General features: G+C 43.7%; 1 protein-coding gene across 1 annotated transcript in view; it reads left to right on the top strand.

Annotated features, from left to right (window-relative positions):
* Positions 1–16551: 16551 nt before the first annotated feature.
* Cimip6 (ciliary microtubule inner protein 6) overlaps positions 16552–17228 on the top strand; it is a 50498-nt gene continuing 49821 nt past the window's right edge. Inside the window, exons 1-2 of the mRNA XM_075942815.1 lie at positions 16552–16666; positions 16759–16923. Coding sequence (XP_075798930.1) covers positions 16552–16666; positions 16759–16923 — 280 coding nt within the window. The remainder of the gene's footprint in view (positions 16667–16758; positions 16924–17228) is intronic.

Here is a 17228-nt window from a genome sequence, read left to right on the forward strand (position 1 = left end):
TTCTTTTAACTCTTAAAATAATTACATTTTGCTGAAACAATCTTCCCTCTGCACAAAGTAAATCATATATTAATAAATAGCCTCGACTAGTTGGTAGAAATGCTGTAGGTAGTGTTTGAAAAATAGGTGTATATGGATGGGAAGAAAAAGATAAATAGGATAAAGCAATATACAAATACGCTATAGAAGCGAGATAACACACCTTAAATTTTAATTTGTTGAATTTCATGTTTAATTTATACAAGGATTTTTAATTTATACACAATATTCTAGACATTATAATAAGAAAGGTTTTATCAGAATTAGACATTTTAAAAACCTAGAAAGATTTAAGAGAAAAATACCTAATTCCATGACTATCACTTGGTGCCTCAACACTCCTCATACCCACGTTCCCTGCCCTTTAAAAACCCAGAATCCCAAGCAGTGTGACTGACAAAAACTTAAGATCATTTTTATAGTTATATAAAAGTTCCTATCTTTTTAAAAACTCAGTTAAGAGGCTGCTACATTAGCAATAGCTCATCATTTATGACTCTTTGGAGGATCTAGGTTTCATTCTCAGCACACACATGCTGACTCAGAACTGTCTGTAATTCCAGTTCAGAGACATCCAGGCAAAATCTAATGCAGACAAAACACCCAGATGCAGAGACCAAGGAAAGCTCAGCAGGGTGCTGTTGTGAGGAAGGAGTGTTATAAAGACCTCCTCCTATCCAGTAGGAGAGACCCTAGGAACAGAAGAAAGTTCTGAGCTGATTCTATTAGGAGGGGCATGAATCTACGGCTCACTTTGCAATTAAAATCTGCATGGCTTTTTTATGATTATATATCCCATAATTAAAAAAAAAACCTAAAGATACTAAAAATGCCTAGCACCGTATGGATTAGGGCAGATCAGCCACTATAAGACTTTGAATACAAGAGGAAGATACTTTTCTTTTGGTAAATACCAGTCAGTTTATAAATAAACTTCCCTCATTAAGATATGAATGCTAATGAAAACAAGCCTTACAAGTCACACAAAGCCCTACAGCCCAAGGTAAAAGGTGCATTGTCTTTTAGAACAGCAGACGCGCATACCTCGGAAAAGATTTGTTATTGAAAGAAAAATTTCAGGAAACATCTGTTGGTTCGCTCCATAGTACACAATGAAAATTGACCTCTACAAGAGAAAAGCAGAAGGCCTCTGAAGAGAATGTGTACAAGCTACAGTAAAATAGATGGTTAAGAAAATTGTCTGGAATGGGTGAGTGGTTGGCCTGCCGCAGTAGACCCCTCCCTGCATTCTGTACCCCGTGACCCTTTTTCAGGTCAACTCCATCCTAGCTCCTCCCTAATCCTGCTGATGCTGGGAGGTCCCAGCGGACTTCTACCTCTAAGACTCAGACCACACCACTCACAACTTATTAGTGACCCTCCTGTGGCCTGCCCAGTCTCATCTCAGCACCAGGGCTACTGCTGGTCTCTGTACCCAACTCCAGAGGAATCCCACAAACTTGGGTATATACTCAGTCAGAAGTGGATATTAGATGTAAAGTAAAGGAGAATCATGCTACAATCCACAGAACCAGAGAGGCTAGGGAACAAGAAGGGCCCAAAGGGGACACATGAAGAGACAGAAGAAATCTCCTGAGTGGAATGGGGGTGGGTGGGACAGGAACTTGGGGGTTTGGGTTGTAGAGTGGATAGAGAGGGAGAGTATTAAAAGACATGACTGGAAAGAGGGTCCATTTTGGGGTCAGGTAGAAACCTGGTGCAAAGGAAACTCCCACAAATCTACACAGACCCCAGCAAAGACTCCCAGTGGGGCTGGAGAGATGCTTCAGCGGTTAAGTGAATGGGTTGTTCTTCCAGAGGACCTGGGTTCAATTCCCAGCACTCACAACTGTCTATAACTCCAGTTCTAGGAAATCTGGCACCCTCAAACAGACATACATGCAGGCAAAACACCAATGTACATAAAATAAATACATCTTTCAGAAAAAAGAAGAGAGCCTGTGTTTAGGCCTGGTGGTGATGGTGCACGCCTTTAATCCCAGCACTCGGGAGGCAGAGGCAGGCAGATCCCTGTGAGTGAGGACAGCCTTGTCCACAGAACGAGTACCAAGACAGGCTCCAAAGCTACACAGAGAAACCCTGTCTTGAAAAACAAAACAAACAAAAAAGAATAAGACTCCCAGTAATAGTGGAGAGGTAGCCTGAACTGGCCAACTCCTCTGATCACATTGGTGACCACCCCAATTTTCGTCACACAGTCAGAAGAGAACCTTCACTCAGTGACTGATGGAAGCAAATACAGAGATCCACAGCCATTAGGCAGAGCTCAGGGAACAGGGTAGAAGAGACAGAGGAAGGATTGTAGGAGCCAGAGGGGTCAAGGACTTCACAAGAAAACTCACAGAAACAACTAACCCAGGCTCACAGGAGCTCATAGAGTATGAACCAACAACCAGGGAGCCTGTACGAAACTAAAAAAAAAGAAAGAAAGAAAGAAAGAGAGAGAGAGAGAGAGAGAGAGAGAGAGAGAGAGAGAGAGAGAGGAAGGAAGGAAGGAAGGAAGGAAGGAAGGAAGGAAGGAAGGAAGGAAGGAAGGAAGGAAGGAAGGAAAAAAAGAAAGGAAGGAAGGAAGGAAGGAAAAAAAGAAAGGAAGGAAGGAAGGAAGGAAGGAAGGAAGGAAGGAAGGAAGGAAGGAAGAAAGAAAATTAGCTGAAGGCAGGACCCGGTGGCACTTCCCTTTAAATGCCAGCACTGCAGAGGCAGTTGTGGGATGTAAAGATTATACCTGAGGAACAGGCTACACACACAACTTACAGTATAGTCTAAGTCCATTGTGGAATTATTACAGCAAACAACAAACTGTATTACCACCATGGAGCTGTGCATGCCAAACCATTTGATCATCAGAAGTTTGGGGACGGTAAGGGAACAAGACTAAACAGAAGCCAGATCATGCCGTATCTTAGTTCAGAATGTTCTTGGTATCATCTTCTTGCCCTCTGTAAATGCCAGGGTCATTTACAAGTGCCCACTAGCCCTACACCATCCAGCCTGCCCCTCTAGCTTTGCAGTCATTGTTTGCTCTGTCCTCGCTTGTTCACACACAGGAGACTCTTAGTCAGGGGTTACCCCGGGCTTTTCTGCTTACCTCTCACTGGCATGTGAATGCTTTAGTAACCACAGGCATGGCTCGGCCGCTTCCTTCTGGCACTTTGTGTGCCCTACCTATCACCACATTTGACAGTCTTCAGTATCTCCTCAAACTCTTCATTTTCCACATGGACCTTATGTATCCCCATTCACCACCCCCAAAACAAAAGTGGAGGAGACACAGCTGGACACAGCAACACCCATGACAGCATTTAGCCATTACCAATTCTCATCAGGAAATATTAAATATGAGACCCAAGGACGTAACCACATATTCATCACAATCAATAAGACATGACTAAGCTGATGGCTCTGTGAGCTGAAGTCCCCAAAACCTCACCTGTGAGAACAGCTCCACACGCTTGTTAACGCAACAGAACTTCCGTGGCTGTGGACAGTTGGAATGTTACAGGCACATTACCTTTGGTTGTCTTTAGCTCTGCGTTTGACCTAACATCCTTGTGACCACCAAGGCAAAATTCTTTTTGGAATGCACAAACAGACCTCTTAGCTTCCACCAAACCAAAAGTCAAGAATGTCATCTGGTAAAATCTAAAGCCTATAGCAGAGACTTCCCTGCTTTATGTCACTGCTCAGCCTGATGTTCCCAATGATGTCTTTTAAAAAATACTGTGATTCCTAACTTTTGTTGCTAACATTTTGGGACACGGTATTTGGGGCAACATGAGTCCGTGTTCCTGGGCTCTGGTCATCTATATTTGGCTCCAGAATAAACTGTCCCTAAATCCCTTTGAGCAGAGAACTGTGTTGTTTCATCAATTGTGACAGGAGACATAAAGTGTCAGCATCCCCCACTGCCAACCACAGTGTGACAAACTCGAGGGTGGCTCTCTTTCGGTAAACAACTGAACAAAAATATATAAAACAGTTCTTTCCACACATTGGGCAGCAGCCAGTACAGGCCTGGAACTTCCATGACAGTTCCCTCCCTGTCTAGAATTTACCTCTAAGCAGAAACTCATATCAGAGCCATGGAAGGGGGACTTGGAACAGTGCCTGGAGATTTTGCTGAGGGCAAGTGACAGAGAGGAGTCTAGGGAGTCTCAGGTTGGTGGAGCTGGCAGGGCAGAGCCCTGAAAAGAAAGAAGGAGGAGGAGGAGGAAGAGGAGGAGGAGGAGGAGGAGGAGGAGGAGGAGGAGGAGGAGGAGGAGGAGGAAGAGGAAGAGGAAGAGGAAGAAGAAGAAGAAGAAGAAGAAGAAGAAGAAGAAGAAGAAGAAGAAGAAGAAGAAGAAGAAGAAGAAGAAGAAACAGCAGCAGCAGCAGCAGCTTCAGAAAGATTCCCAGGTATTCCCTAGAGTTTTCCATGCCTGTGAACCACACATGTGCAGAATAAATTTCCACAAAGATGCAAGGGGAACTGTAAAAAGAGAAAAATGCAATGTTCGCACGAAGCTGGGAAAAGAGAAGTCGGAAGTAGATCGTGCTCTGGAATTGTTCTAGACCTATTACAGGAAACCCAAAAGACTGCACTGGAGGAAGCCAACTAATCTGCAAGTAACTCCTACTGGCCAAAAGAAGCATAACACTGAAGGGGGGAAGAAAAACCAGGTTCTCCATTCTTCAGTTTTAGAATACCCACTGTTGAAGTTCGGAAGGAAAACTGGAAACTGTCAACCTAGTTTCTGCATCTAGCGAAATTCCAAAACCAAACAAATAGACAAAGCATCAATTTTCCAGATGTTCCAAATCTTGAAAAAAAATAGTTTCCAACAGATCTGCATCGTAAGGAACCTACCAGCCCCCAAACAACACTAAGTATAAACTCTTTGCCTCCCCCCACCCAGAAAAGCATTAAAAATAGTAAACCGGGGAGTGTTTTTCTCATTAAACTAAAGACCGTGCTGAAGACAGCCAAGGTAAAGCACACAGGCGGAAGGCTCCAGGAACCCGAGCACTGTTGGACTGCTCCTTGTAGAGCTCCATGCTGGGGCTGAACTGGCTGCCTAGGGCTGTGCGCTGCTCAGGCTGCACATATGGTACAAGCAGTGCTTCTCCCCCTTGGAGAGCAAATGACAGGGGTCACATGTCAAATGTCCTACATATCAGATATTTACGGTAGCAAAGTTACAGTTATGAAGCAGAAATGAAATAGTTTTCCTGTTGGGCCACCGTGACGTGTAGAACTGCACCGAAAGGCTGCAGCAGCAGGAGGGTTGATGACCAAGCAATGTGAACACACACTAGGATGAATCGGTGCTTTGCCAATGCTAGACGTTTAAAAGGCTACAAATTTAAATTTTTAGTGATGTGTCATTATGTCCTCTCTCTCTCTCTCCCTCCCTCCCTCCCTCCCTCCCTCCCTCCCTCCCTCCCTCCCTCCCTCCCTCTCTCTCTCTCTCTCTCTCTCTCTCTCTCTCTCTCTCTCTCTCTCTCTGAGACAGAGTCTCTCTGTGTAGTCCTGCTGACCAGGAACTCACTCTGTAGACTAGACCAGCCTCACTCAAGGCCACCTGCCTCTGCCTCCTAAGTGCTGGGATTAAAGGTGTGCGCCTCCACTGCTCAGTTATATATCTTAATTTAGCCAGAAATTACATGTGTGTGGATATTTGTCAAAATTCAAGGAATTATAGTCTCAGATGCATGTTACTCTATATAAATTTTCCCTCCAATGTATTTGAGACAGGGACTGGCCTGAGACTCTGTCTCCCAGCTCACCCTGATTTCTGCCTCTCAGAGGCCAGGATCAGAGGCATGCAGCGCTGTGCCTGAATGAGGTTTGGCTTGGTTAGGTTTAATATTAAGGAATTTTTAAAAAAAGAATCCAATGAAAATTTAAAAAAGAAAGACTTAACTGCTAAAGTTATAAGTATAGATGTCACATCAAACAGCAGATTAGATGCCGCTGAAGAGAACATTAGTAAGGTAGAAATGAGTGGATGGGATTAGACACACCATTGGCGGAAAGCAAAGCCTTTAAAATCTATCATCCATTTCTCAGGAGGAAAAAGATGGGAAAGGGATGGTCATAGTGGGGGTGGTTCTGTGAAAATGAACCCCAGCTCCGACCTACCGGGAGAGCAGAACAGCACTCTAAACACTTGCAGGGGAACACGGCGGGATGATGTAAATAGCAGACATCATCAACAGTGACTCAGATGCAGGCCACTGCGGGAGCGAGAGTGCAAGCCAGAGAGGGCTGGGGCTGTCTTTACAAAAGGGACTGCCTTCTACCAGAACTTGTTAAGTGTGGGAGGACAAAGAACAATGTTAAATCCACTACTATGGCCCACATATAGGTAAAAATCCAGAAAGCAATGCTGTGTACACGTTTTCATCAAAACTATGCATGGGTTACTCTGTATACTATACTCTGTATAGATTTATGTGTGTATAATTTTGTGTGTATATATAAAATATGTGTGTGTATTTCGTCTTAGTTAGGGTTTCTATTGCTGCAGTGAAACACCATGACCAACAAAGCAAGTTGGGGAAGAAAGGGTTTGCTTGAATTACACTTCTACATCATAGTTCATCAATGGAAAAGGCAGGGCAGGAACTCACGCAGGCCAGGAGCCTGGAGATAGGAACTGATGCAGAGGCCATGGAGGGGTGATGTGTACTGCCTTGTTCCCCATAGGGTGTTCAGCCTGAGTTTTTAGAGAAACCAGGACTATGAGTTAGAGATGGCGCCACCCACAATGCCTGGGCCCTCCCCCATCAATCACTAATTAAGAAAATGACCCATAGGTCTACAGTCCGATCTTAAGGAGGCATTTCTCAGTTGAAGCTCCTTTCTCGCAGATCTTTCTGGCTTGTGTTGTTGACATAAAAGTAGCCAGCACATATGTAAAGGAGACACACATGCAGGTTCCGTGTGGCTAGAACTGCAGAAGAACTGTCTGCAACAATAAAATGCGCTCCGTCTGGACTAACTCAATTTTTCATTTTAATTCATGTAAATGTAAGCAGTCATGTGTGACTACTTCCAATTTATTGTCTATAGTAATTTTCACAGGAGGAGATTTGGTTTTATACAGTTTAACAAATGCATCACTAAAGTTGAAAATTCAATCAGATGAAATTAAGTTGAAATGAACAAGAGATTTAGCACTGGATTTTTAGGAAACAGAAAGATCAAACATCAAACCTCTTTCTTACCAGCCCTCCCCAGACCGATTTGTTGGAATTTAGCAACAGTAAGGAGTCTCTTCGTGGGCCCCCTTAGGGCTTACAGTGCTCAATGTGCTATCAGCACACTCTATTTAGGCTGTAGCTTAACTCTGATTAGAAAAGGAATGTCAACACTCCAGCATTCTATTGTTTCATCAGTAGTTTAAAGGCAGAGTGGGGGAATATTTGCTCTGTTCTCAAACGTCAGCAGAGCTGTCCTGGGCAACACTTTCTGTTCTGAGCTGTCAATCCACAACACAGCACAGGAATTTAACTCAGTATGGGTGTTCCTGGGCACCACTGCCTCCCAGCAGGAAGAGTCTGTGACTGTAACTTCATTCTGCCACACACACCTTTAAAACTGACAGTGTCACTACATTTTGTACCCGTGTGTAAAGACGAAACTTTCAGTATGTGAAATGATTTCATATATATAAATTTTGAAACATCTCCTGAAAATGTCAAATCGGATCATTTTGTTGCTAATCGTGTTTTTGCAAACCACAATGGTCATTGCTTTTCATTAGGGGACTTAAATACTGGCTATACCTGAGTAACCCACAGTTTAGAAATAAGACATTAATAGACACATCTCGAGTAAAGCTCCAAGGCAATAAGTAGGTGATGCTATAGACTGCCATAAGGGTGGCATAATCTTAAGGCATTGCTACGTTAATCTAGGGGAAGTACTGAAGTACTCTTCCCTCTAATTCTGTCCCAATGAAGATGGTCTCCTAACCAAACGGCCTCCGGTATCCAAGGACAGAGCATGCTGCCTGTATCTTAGTGAGTAGTTCCTTACCAAACTGTAGTCACTCAAACAAGCTAACACGTCTTCTATTAGAAACCTGGAATCACACCCGATCCTGCTTTCCACAGCCTCTGGTTGTTCACATACAACCCTCAAGTAGTTAGTTCTCTTGCTAGTGTATATGGCTGTGAACTGAGTCAGTCTCATCTACCCAGTGCTGACGTGACATGTTTGGCCATCCGCAAAACTCCACAGCAGGGGTCTCTCACTCATCAATGGGGGAGCATAGGCCATTGCAATCGGTGTTTATCTCCTGGTATCTTCTTAGGTTTAAGGAAACAATTCCTAGAAACCGCTTAAAAAGCTGGTGTTGAGGTAGCTTAGCCTGAATGGAGAATGGTACTAGGGATTTGGTTTTGCATGTGGATTCTGTCTTGTTTCTAGAATTCATTGTGGAAGGATTATATAAACTAGAAATTACAGTCAAATAGCAAACAAAGCTCTGATTCCCTTAGCTGGGCAAGACCTCGGCTCCGGAATAAAGACTCAGATAATTCTGAGAGAGAGTAGGAGGCAGAGTGAACTGTCTCACTGTCTTTTGTGCCTTGCCTTCTCCTCCAGATCTCTGGCTGCTTGAATACAGCTCCTTGGTGACACCAGTATGCAGAGCTGAGACCGTGAGGCCAACTAGAACAGCTCCTTAAGGAAGCACAGGTTATAGATATGTACCCCATTTTTCAATTGAATTACTTGGTTTTTTGGTATCTAGTTTCTTCTTCTATATATTTTGGAAATCAGCCTGCTTTCAGATGTGGGGTTGGTGAAGATCATTTCCCATTCCGTAGGCTGTCATTTTGTCCTATCAACAGTAAACTGTGCCCTTTACCTTACAGAAGCTTTTCGATTTCAGGAGGTCCCATTTATTAGTTGTTGCTCCCGGTCTGTGCTACTGGTGTTCTATTCAGGAAGTTGTCTCCTGTGCCAATGCTTTCAAGACTATTCCCCACTTTCTCTTCTATCAGGTTCAGTGTATCTGGATTTATGTTGAGTTCTTTGACCCATTTGGATTTGAGATTTGTGCTGGGTGATAGATATGGATCTATTTGCATTCTTCTACATGCCAACATCCAGTTAAGTCATCATCCTTAGCCATCAGGGAAATGCAAATCCATCTTATACCTGTCCAAATGTGGTGCGGGAGAATTGTCTGTATTCTGTCAATCATATTTTAAATAAACGCTGATTGGCCAGGCAGGTCAACCAGACAGGAAGTAGAGGCAGGGCGATAAGAACAGGAGAATTCTAGGAAGGAGGAAGCCCATTGCTCCCAGTCCTGCCCAGACCACAGAAGAAGCAAGATGTAATCTACCCTGCTGAGGAAGGTACCGAGCCATGTGGCTAACATAGATAAGAATAATTGGTTAATATAAGCTACAAGAGCTAATAAGTAGCCTGAGCTAATGGGCAATCAGTTTTATAACTTATGGAGATCTCTGTGTGATTTTTCTTTGGGGCTTGCTGGCTGTGGGGTACCAGGTGGGACAGAAACCCCAACAAGCAGGCCCCTCAGGTTACACAAATGGCTAAGGTCAACAACACTAATGATGGAGAGGATGTGGAGCAAGGGGAACACTTCTCCACGGCTGATGGAAGTACAAACTTGTCACTGCCACTTTGAGAATCAATAAGACAGTTTCTCAGAAAATTGGGAATTGATCTACCTGAAGAGCCAGCTCTACCACTCTTGGGCATACACCCAAAGGATGCTCAATCATAGCACAAAGACACTTGCTATCTATGTTCATAGCAGCTTTACTCCTAATAGCCAGAACCTGGAAACAGCCTAAATGCCCATGAACTAAAGATTGGATAAATAAAATGTGGTACATTTACACAATGAAATGTTACTCAGCTATAACCTAACAATGACACCAGGAAATTTGAAAGGCACATGAATGAAACTAGAAAAAAAATTCTTGAGTGAAGTAGCACAGACCCAGAAAGACAAACGTGGTATGAACTCACTCATAAGGAGATATTAGCTATAAAGGATAACCATGCTACAATCTACAGACCCAGAGAGGATAGGTAACAAGGGGGCCCACAGGGTGAGGTATGGATCTCCCTGGAAAGAGGAAATAGAAGAGATCTCCTGGTTAAAATGGGGGCAGGTGGGCATAGGAACTTGAGAGTTGGGTTGTGGGATGGATAGAGGAGGGAGAGTACTGAGAGATGACTGGAAAGGAGGGATGCAAAGCCTGAATTGGCCACCCTCTGCGATCAGATTGGTGACTTCCCCCATTGTCACTGGAGAGCCTGCATCCAGATGGAAGTGACTGCTAGAGGCAGATTCAGAGACCAAAGGTCAAACATTGGGCCACGCTCAGGGATTCCTGCTGAGAAAAGGGAGGAGGGATTGTAAGAGCCAGAGGAGTCAGGGACATTGCAGAAAAACCTATGGAAATAGCTAGCCTGGCTCATGAGAACTCAGAGTCTGAACCAACAACCAGGGAGCCTGCACGGGACTGACCTAGGCACTCTGCACATATGTGACATTTGTATAGCTTGATCTATTTGTGGGAGTCCTGACAATGGGAGCAGTGGCTGTCCCTGGTGCTTTTGACTCCTTGGACCCTATTCCTCAGGCTGGATTACTGTGCCCAGCCTGAATCCAGGAGGAGGTGCTTGGTCTTGTGGCAGCTTGATATGCCATGCTTTGCTGATGCCCATGGGAGGCCTGTCCCTTTCTGAGTTAATATGGAGGAGGAATGGACTGAGGGTGGTGTGGAACAGAGATGGGGGGAGGGAGAGAGAGGGGAGGCTATGATTGGTCAGAATGTAAAATAAATAAAGAACTAAAATTTTAGAAAACAAAGTACAGGGTCATGGTGTGTGCCATTCCTGAGCACTGGTATAGAGTACAGTCGGACTCCAGTGCTGACAAGTTTATTAGGAAGTCTGTCCCCAATGGATGAAAGCAGGCAGGGGTTAGCATGTATCTCAGCTGGTAGAGAGCTTGCCTTTCGTGCTCACAACTTGTGTTCAATCCCAGCATGGCATCAGACTGGGTGTGGTGCTATAGACCTGTAATCGCAGACCATGGGAGGTCGAGGCAGGAGCATCAAGGCTGCGAGAGACCATATCTAAAAAACAAGCAAAAAAAATGTGGGTGCTAGAGAAGGAGATCCAATTTCCTTACAGCCCAACTGAGGCTAAAATAAGTTCCTTTTCCCAAATAAGGTGGTAAGTGTGCAGATCCACAGAGTAACACTGGAATGAGGGCGGTCTGACTAGGTGGAAGGATCTGATCTGGAGATGTGTGGCCCTTCCTGGGAGTGTGAGTTCATGGCAGAAGAAAGAGGCTGAATAACCCAACCAGCCAAGAGAAAGGGCAGAGACTGGGGGAGGAGAAAGAACATTTTCTCCCTACCACCAAGGCCTTAGGTATATTATATAGTAACTAAAACTCCTTGAGAAAAATTCACAAATAGGGAAATACCAGAGGGTTGGTAGATTCAGGAAATAACCACTGAGACCAGATTATGCCTGGAGCTGGGCTCAGCAGGGACCCAAGAGGCCCTCCAGGCTCCCATAGCAGCTGGTGGGAAGCAAAGGGAGAGCCCTTACTATTTTCTAGGCAGCACACAGGGGCCACCATGCCTGCCTGAAAACACTGGAGGAGAGATCTACAGTTGACACCTAGAAGACATTGTTCAAAACACCCAGCCCGAACCACTATGCCAAATGACGAGTGAGGAGGCGGATTAAAGCACCAGAGCAAGGTTTGCGTTGTGTCTGCATTTCAGTTCGGGGGAGGGAGGTGCACTGCCTCTAAGCAAAACAAGCATAAACTTTCCTAGAGAAAGTAAAAATGAAAGGTTTGGAAAGAGCAGTAGTCATGGATCGTCCCATAAATCTCAAATGACCAAATAGGAACAAAAGTTACAGAAACATAGTTTGTGCTACAACTCTGTGAATTATGACTGAAATAGAACTATATGCCCTCCCTGTAGTTCAGGTAATCTCAGCGTTCATTAGGGAAGAAATATGCTTAGGATTGTTATATTTCTCTGCTCTGTGCTTATCCAAACTAATGACACCCACACTGAAGCTAAAGCAAAAGTCTAAAATGAGTTACTTGGTCCTCTCTTCTATACAACACAGGCTCATGTTTAGAGAGAGAAATACAAGCCTGGAATAGATTCTATTGGGAGGAGACTGTCCTCAGCCTTACAAACATTCTTACAAAGATGATATCTAGTTTAAAGTGAGGATTAATGACAAACCCAGCAAACACCTAGAACCTAAATGATGAACAATGAGCAAATGTTAGCTTTGCAGGGCAGTTGCCCATCGAAGTGCACACTGACAGATGTGGTATTTCATCCATGGGGAGCCAGCCTTCCCTGTGAAACTCCTCCCAGGACAATGACTTACATCAGACTGAGTAAAGGGAACTATGGACCCAAGCAAAGACAGGTTCTGTTCTACTGTGCTGTCATCCCAGGCAAAGTGTGGCCATCTTCAGGAGTTCAGCTGGGCAGGCTCACAAAAGAGGATCACAACATTTCCCACTAAATATCGACATTCTATCATAGAGAAAGGGATGGAGAGAGTCATGGGACCGGAATGGAGCATTAAGCCTCTCTCTCCTCCCAACTAGTTACATATGCAATTCTGCCCTAGTTGCTCATGGTCTGAGGAAGGGTCAGAGTATATAGGCTGGAAAGGACTAGGAAGGATGGATGTGTAGTAGGAGAGGGGGCCTGCTTTTGGTACCAGCCACCCCGCTAGCTTACACTTGAAATAATAACACAGAAACTGTATTCATTTAAACACTGCCTGGCCCATTATATCTAGCCTCTTTTTGGCCAAATCTCACATCTTGATCTAACCCATTTCCACCAATCTGTGTATCACCATGAGGTCGTGGCTTACCAAGAAAGATTCTAACCAGCATCAGTCTCAGGAAGGATGGCATCTGCCTGCTTGTCCTTCTTCCCAGCATTCAGTTTGGTCTACTCCGCCTATCTAAGTTTTGCCCTATCAAAAGGCCAAGGCAGTTTCTTTATTCAACCAATGAAAGCAACACCTAAACAGAAGGACCTCCTACACCATTTCCCCTTTTCTGTTTAAACAAAAAGGAAAGGTTTTTACTTTAACATATTAAAATTACATATAACAGGTATCAAGAAAGAATTACAGTTACAATATTTATATCTATTTTATCTTTTATCATAACAAAGGAAAACTATATCTATTCTTCAACTCTATCAAAGACTTCAGAAGGATATAATATTACCTAAGTAAACAGAAAGTACATTGTAAGCAACTTCCAAAACTCTAGAAATGACAGAGACATCTCGCTTCCTGAATAGTCACCAAAGTTTTTCTGTATCGTTGGGGCATCAATGTTCAGCCTATACGCCCATAGTATCCAGCAGACATTTCCATGAAGCAGGAAATTTCAAAGACAGTTCAGTCACTTTCTTCTATATCCTGCAGAATGTCTCACAGACTCTTCTATGAAGCAGGAACCCTAAAAGATCATCTCACCTTTAGGCAAGTTCAGCAGTCCTCTCTCTGCAGATTCTTCATGTCCAGTTTATGCAATAGTCCAGGCAAGAGCAGTTTCTTGCCCAAATGGCCAACCAACGCCATAAGAAGCCTCTTTGAGGCCCATCTTCCTTTTGAAGTAGCTGGTGCTGCCAGGAGCAGATGCGTCTCATGACAAACTTTTCATTGTCATGAAAAGCCCTAAGTTATTAAAACATCTTAAATGCCATATTCTCTAGTCTTTGAAAGATATGAAGAATGCCTATCTAACTGAAATATATATTTATGTATCTAGAAAATGTAACTAATATGACTATAAGCTTGACTATTATTGATGATTATCCATTAATAACCCATATTTCATAATTGTACATTACAATTTTAAATGAACTACACAATCACGATACCTTAATCAAGATCAGAAATACATATACATATAACAAGATTGACCTTAAATTTATATCAATAAAGCAAAATCCATACCAATGCAAATTATTCATATCTATATCATATCCCTCTTTAAATGTAAAAAAACATTTATGAACAATATTTGGGAATATGGGTGTAGTTTTTTCTCTCCAAACTGCTTCATGCTGTATGCGGGTGCTGTTAATCAGGTCTTTCATGGTGTATCCTGTATGCTAGGTTCATCTTAGTTGGCAGTTGAGCAAAGTAAGTTTTTGAGAGTGTTTACAGCAACCTTTCAGGAGGGCATGGTGTATCACACCATACTGGTCTAGAAGCAATCCATAGGGTCTCATCCTCTGTGGAAAAAAAAAAACAGGAACTCTTTTCCAAAGCACCATATCCTTAGACCCTAATTTTGAAGTCAAGATACCTTTATAATATAGATGATGAATACAGCAGCACACATAATAAAACATCTCTCTCTCTCTCTGTACAGTCAAAAAAATTAAAGAAAACACAATAATACACAGAATCCAGACTCTCTGTGAATTTTCCATTTTTTCGTGGCTTATTTTTCTTTATTTTTTTTAAATCTATGACTATCTGTACTCTGTCTCTTTAAAGACTTTACCCCCCCCCCCTTTTTAAGCATTAACTTTATGACTTTATATACTCTTTTTCTTTTCTCTCCCCAGCCTACATACTTTATCTAATAATATGACCCATTTAGAGGCCTTTTATATCTGAATCTGTCCTATTGCATTGTCTTTAATTCTCTATTGTCTTGAAGAGCTTTTAAAATGGTAAGCTCTTAAGAATCTAAGCTGAGACAATCCCAGGTCAAATACAGGTACTACCTGCTTGCCCTGTCCAGTCCAACATGGCGGAGCCGCTTGTGCCTCTGAGCTGTGCACACTGCATGGCTAGCATGGATGGCTCCATCTAGGTGGCCATGTGGAAATCATCATCCAGCTGGGTAGACACAGCTTCCAGCCTTCTTCCACATAGCTGCTCCAGCCTGGAACCCCTCACCCATCGCTCTGAAAGTGTAATAAACTCATTCTTTTCCCCAGGGTGAAGTTTGGTGAAATTATAACTTGGTTTGTTCATCTTTGGGACCTTGGGGAGAGGGGGTAGATGTTGCTTCCTGTTAGGTTGGGAGCCTAGGCCCTGGTCCTGGACATCTATCTCAGCCACCAGGCCTGGTTTGGACTTCAAATCCCAGCAGGCCAGGTCCTGACCCCTCCTTGGGGGTGGGGTCAGGACCCCTCCCCAGGGTACTTAAGTGATCCCCAAAAGAAGAACATGTGGTCCCCCTTTCTTCCTCCCGGGGGTCGCGCTCCTGCAGCTTCCCAGTTTCCCCCTCGGGGCCACCCGAGAGCGCAGATCTCCCATTAAACCTGGATATTTCTTAATTTGGCTTGTTTTGATTTGGTTTGATTGGGAATTTTTGCATCGTCAGAGAGCTCGCTTAGGAAATATTCCTAACACTTCCATCTCCCTCAGGAAAAGAATTTTAGCAACAATTTCACAAAGCTCTTTCCCATGGAACTATTTCCTGAACTCTGCTCAGACAGGCAGGGTAAATAATGGCACCCAGTGGACAGGAAAGCCAAAGAGACTCAGAGGGATCAGATTTGCCAAGGGTTTCAGTAATAACAAACAAGAAAAGCCATCTGCATTAGCATTTCCAGCAGGGGAGAGCAGACCCTCCTCCACCATGTCTGCTGACAGAGCTTCCTGCCGACTCCACTTGACCATCCCAGACCCAGAAGGAGCAAGGACTGTCTGTGATGCCTCCCCATTCCCCCCATAGCTATTCCTTGAGTGACAGAAAGTGTTGAAATACCATGACTTCTTTTTAATGCCCTTTCTTCCCTTAATATATAAGAAAAAGTTACTAAGATTTCCTTCCCTGAATCTAGTAGACAACTATTAAATCCTCGTTGGTTAGCAGAGAAAGCAACAAAAAGGGAAACTTAAGTCAGGCTTGCCTCAGGCTTATTACAAGAGGATTAAAGTCACAACGAGTTTCCGAATGCTGGAGAAGCTTGTGCACGCTGCAGCTATTAACTTCAGCCTGAAACACAAATTCCATTACAATTCCGTAAAGGAGGAGGGGCAGGCTAGAATATTTAGTTTTATACTTTTATAGACTCATGATTGTTTAGCTTATCGAACTATTCTCAAGACAATGACATTGACCTAGGAGGTTTCAGTGGTAAACTGAACTATTAATCAAGGGTCTCCCTTTCTCTTCTCAAACTTCTCAACTGTGTTTCTTTTTCAGGCATGCTCAAACTTATAGACTTTTTTTTTCTTAATGGAAGCTCAAGCTGCCACTCAACTTCCCTTGTGCTACAGAAGGAAAGGGTCGACCCAGCCATATCAAAACGGTCACTACTGTTCACCAGCTGAGTGGCCGTCGCAAACTGTGGCATCACACGGTCACAAGCCGCAGTCATGGCTTTGGCCATCACACGCTTAGTCTTGAATCCTTACTCTTTCTCCTCGGCTGACCACAGCACCTGTACATCTGTCAGAGCTCACTGTCAATGGTGGCTTTCCACAGTGGAGGCAGCGCACCTAACCCTTCGTGCCACTACCGAATTATCATCCTTCCCCGTGGCCACAACCCTTTTTCCACTCCCCATTCGCGTCTGCCACACAGTTTGATTTGAATTGTTACAAATCTGTGATTGAAATGATTTGACCTAAAACATAATCTCATAACACACGGCTTCCTAATCTTTCCAAACTAGTCTACAAGGAGAAAAAGCCTCGTTCAGGGTATCCTATCCATTGTCACTACTGTAGCTTAGAGCAAGGGGTAGACGAGAGCGTTCGGGAGACCACGAGGTTTACAGGGGGAAAACTGGAGCGAAAGCAAATGGAAGCTGCTTCACTTTCTGGCTGGGCTCCCTCAGGTGAGGTTGAGGATGCTGGGGCGGCAGGGATTTGGACTTACTCAGTGCTATTTTAGGTTTTGTTTGGATTTGAAGTGTGGTTTTTTAAAAAACCTTCTTTATAACATTTTATTTTATGTGTTTGCTGTTATGCCCAGATCTGTGAGGTCCCCCAAAAACCGACAAGGAGACCGAATCCTATATGTAAAAGCAAAGAGCCTTTATTTTATACAACTTTGCAAACTCGGACTCTCCGCATGCCCAGTGTATTGGAATAATCGGAGAGCCCCAACTCAGAGTTGGGCTTTATAGTAGTAAAGGTGGGG

This window comes from Microtus pennsylvanicus, chromosome 12 (genome assembly GCF_037038515.1).
Source record: "Microtus pennsylvanicus isolate mMicPen1 chromosome 12, mMicPen1.hap1, whole genome shotgun sequence".
Classification (NCBI taxonomy): domain Eukaryota; kingdom Metazoa; phylum Chordata; class Mammalia; order Rodentia; family Cricetidae; genus Microtus; species Microtus pennsylvanicus.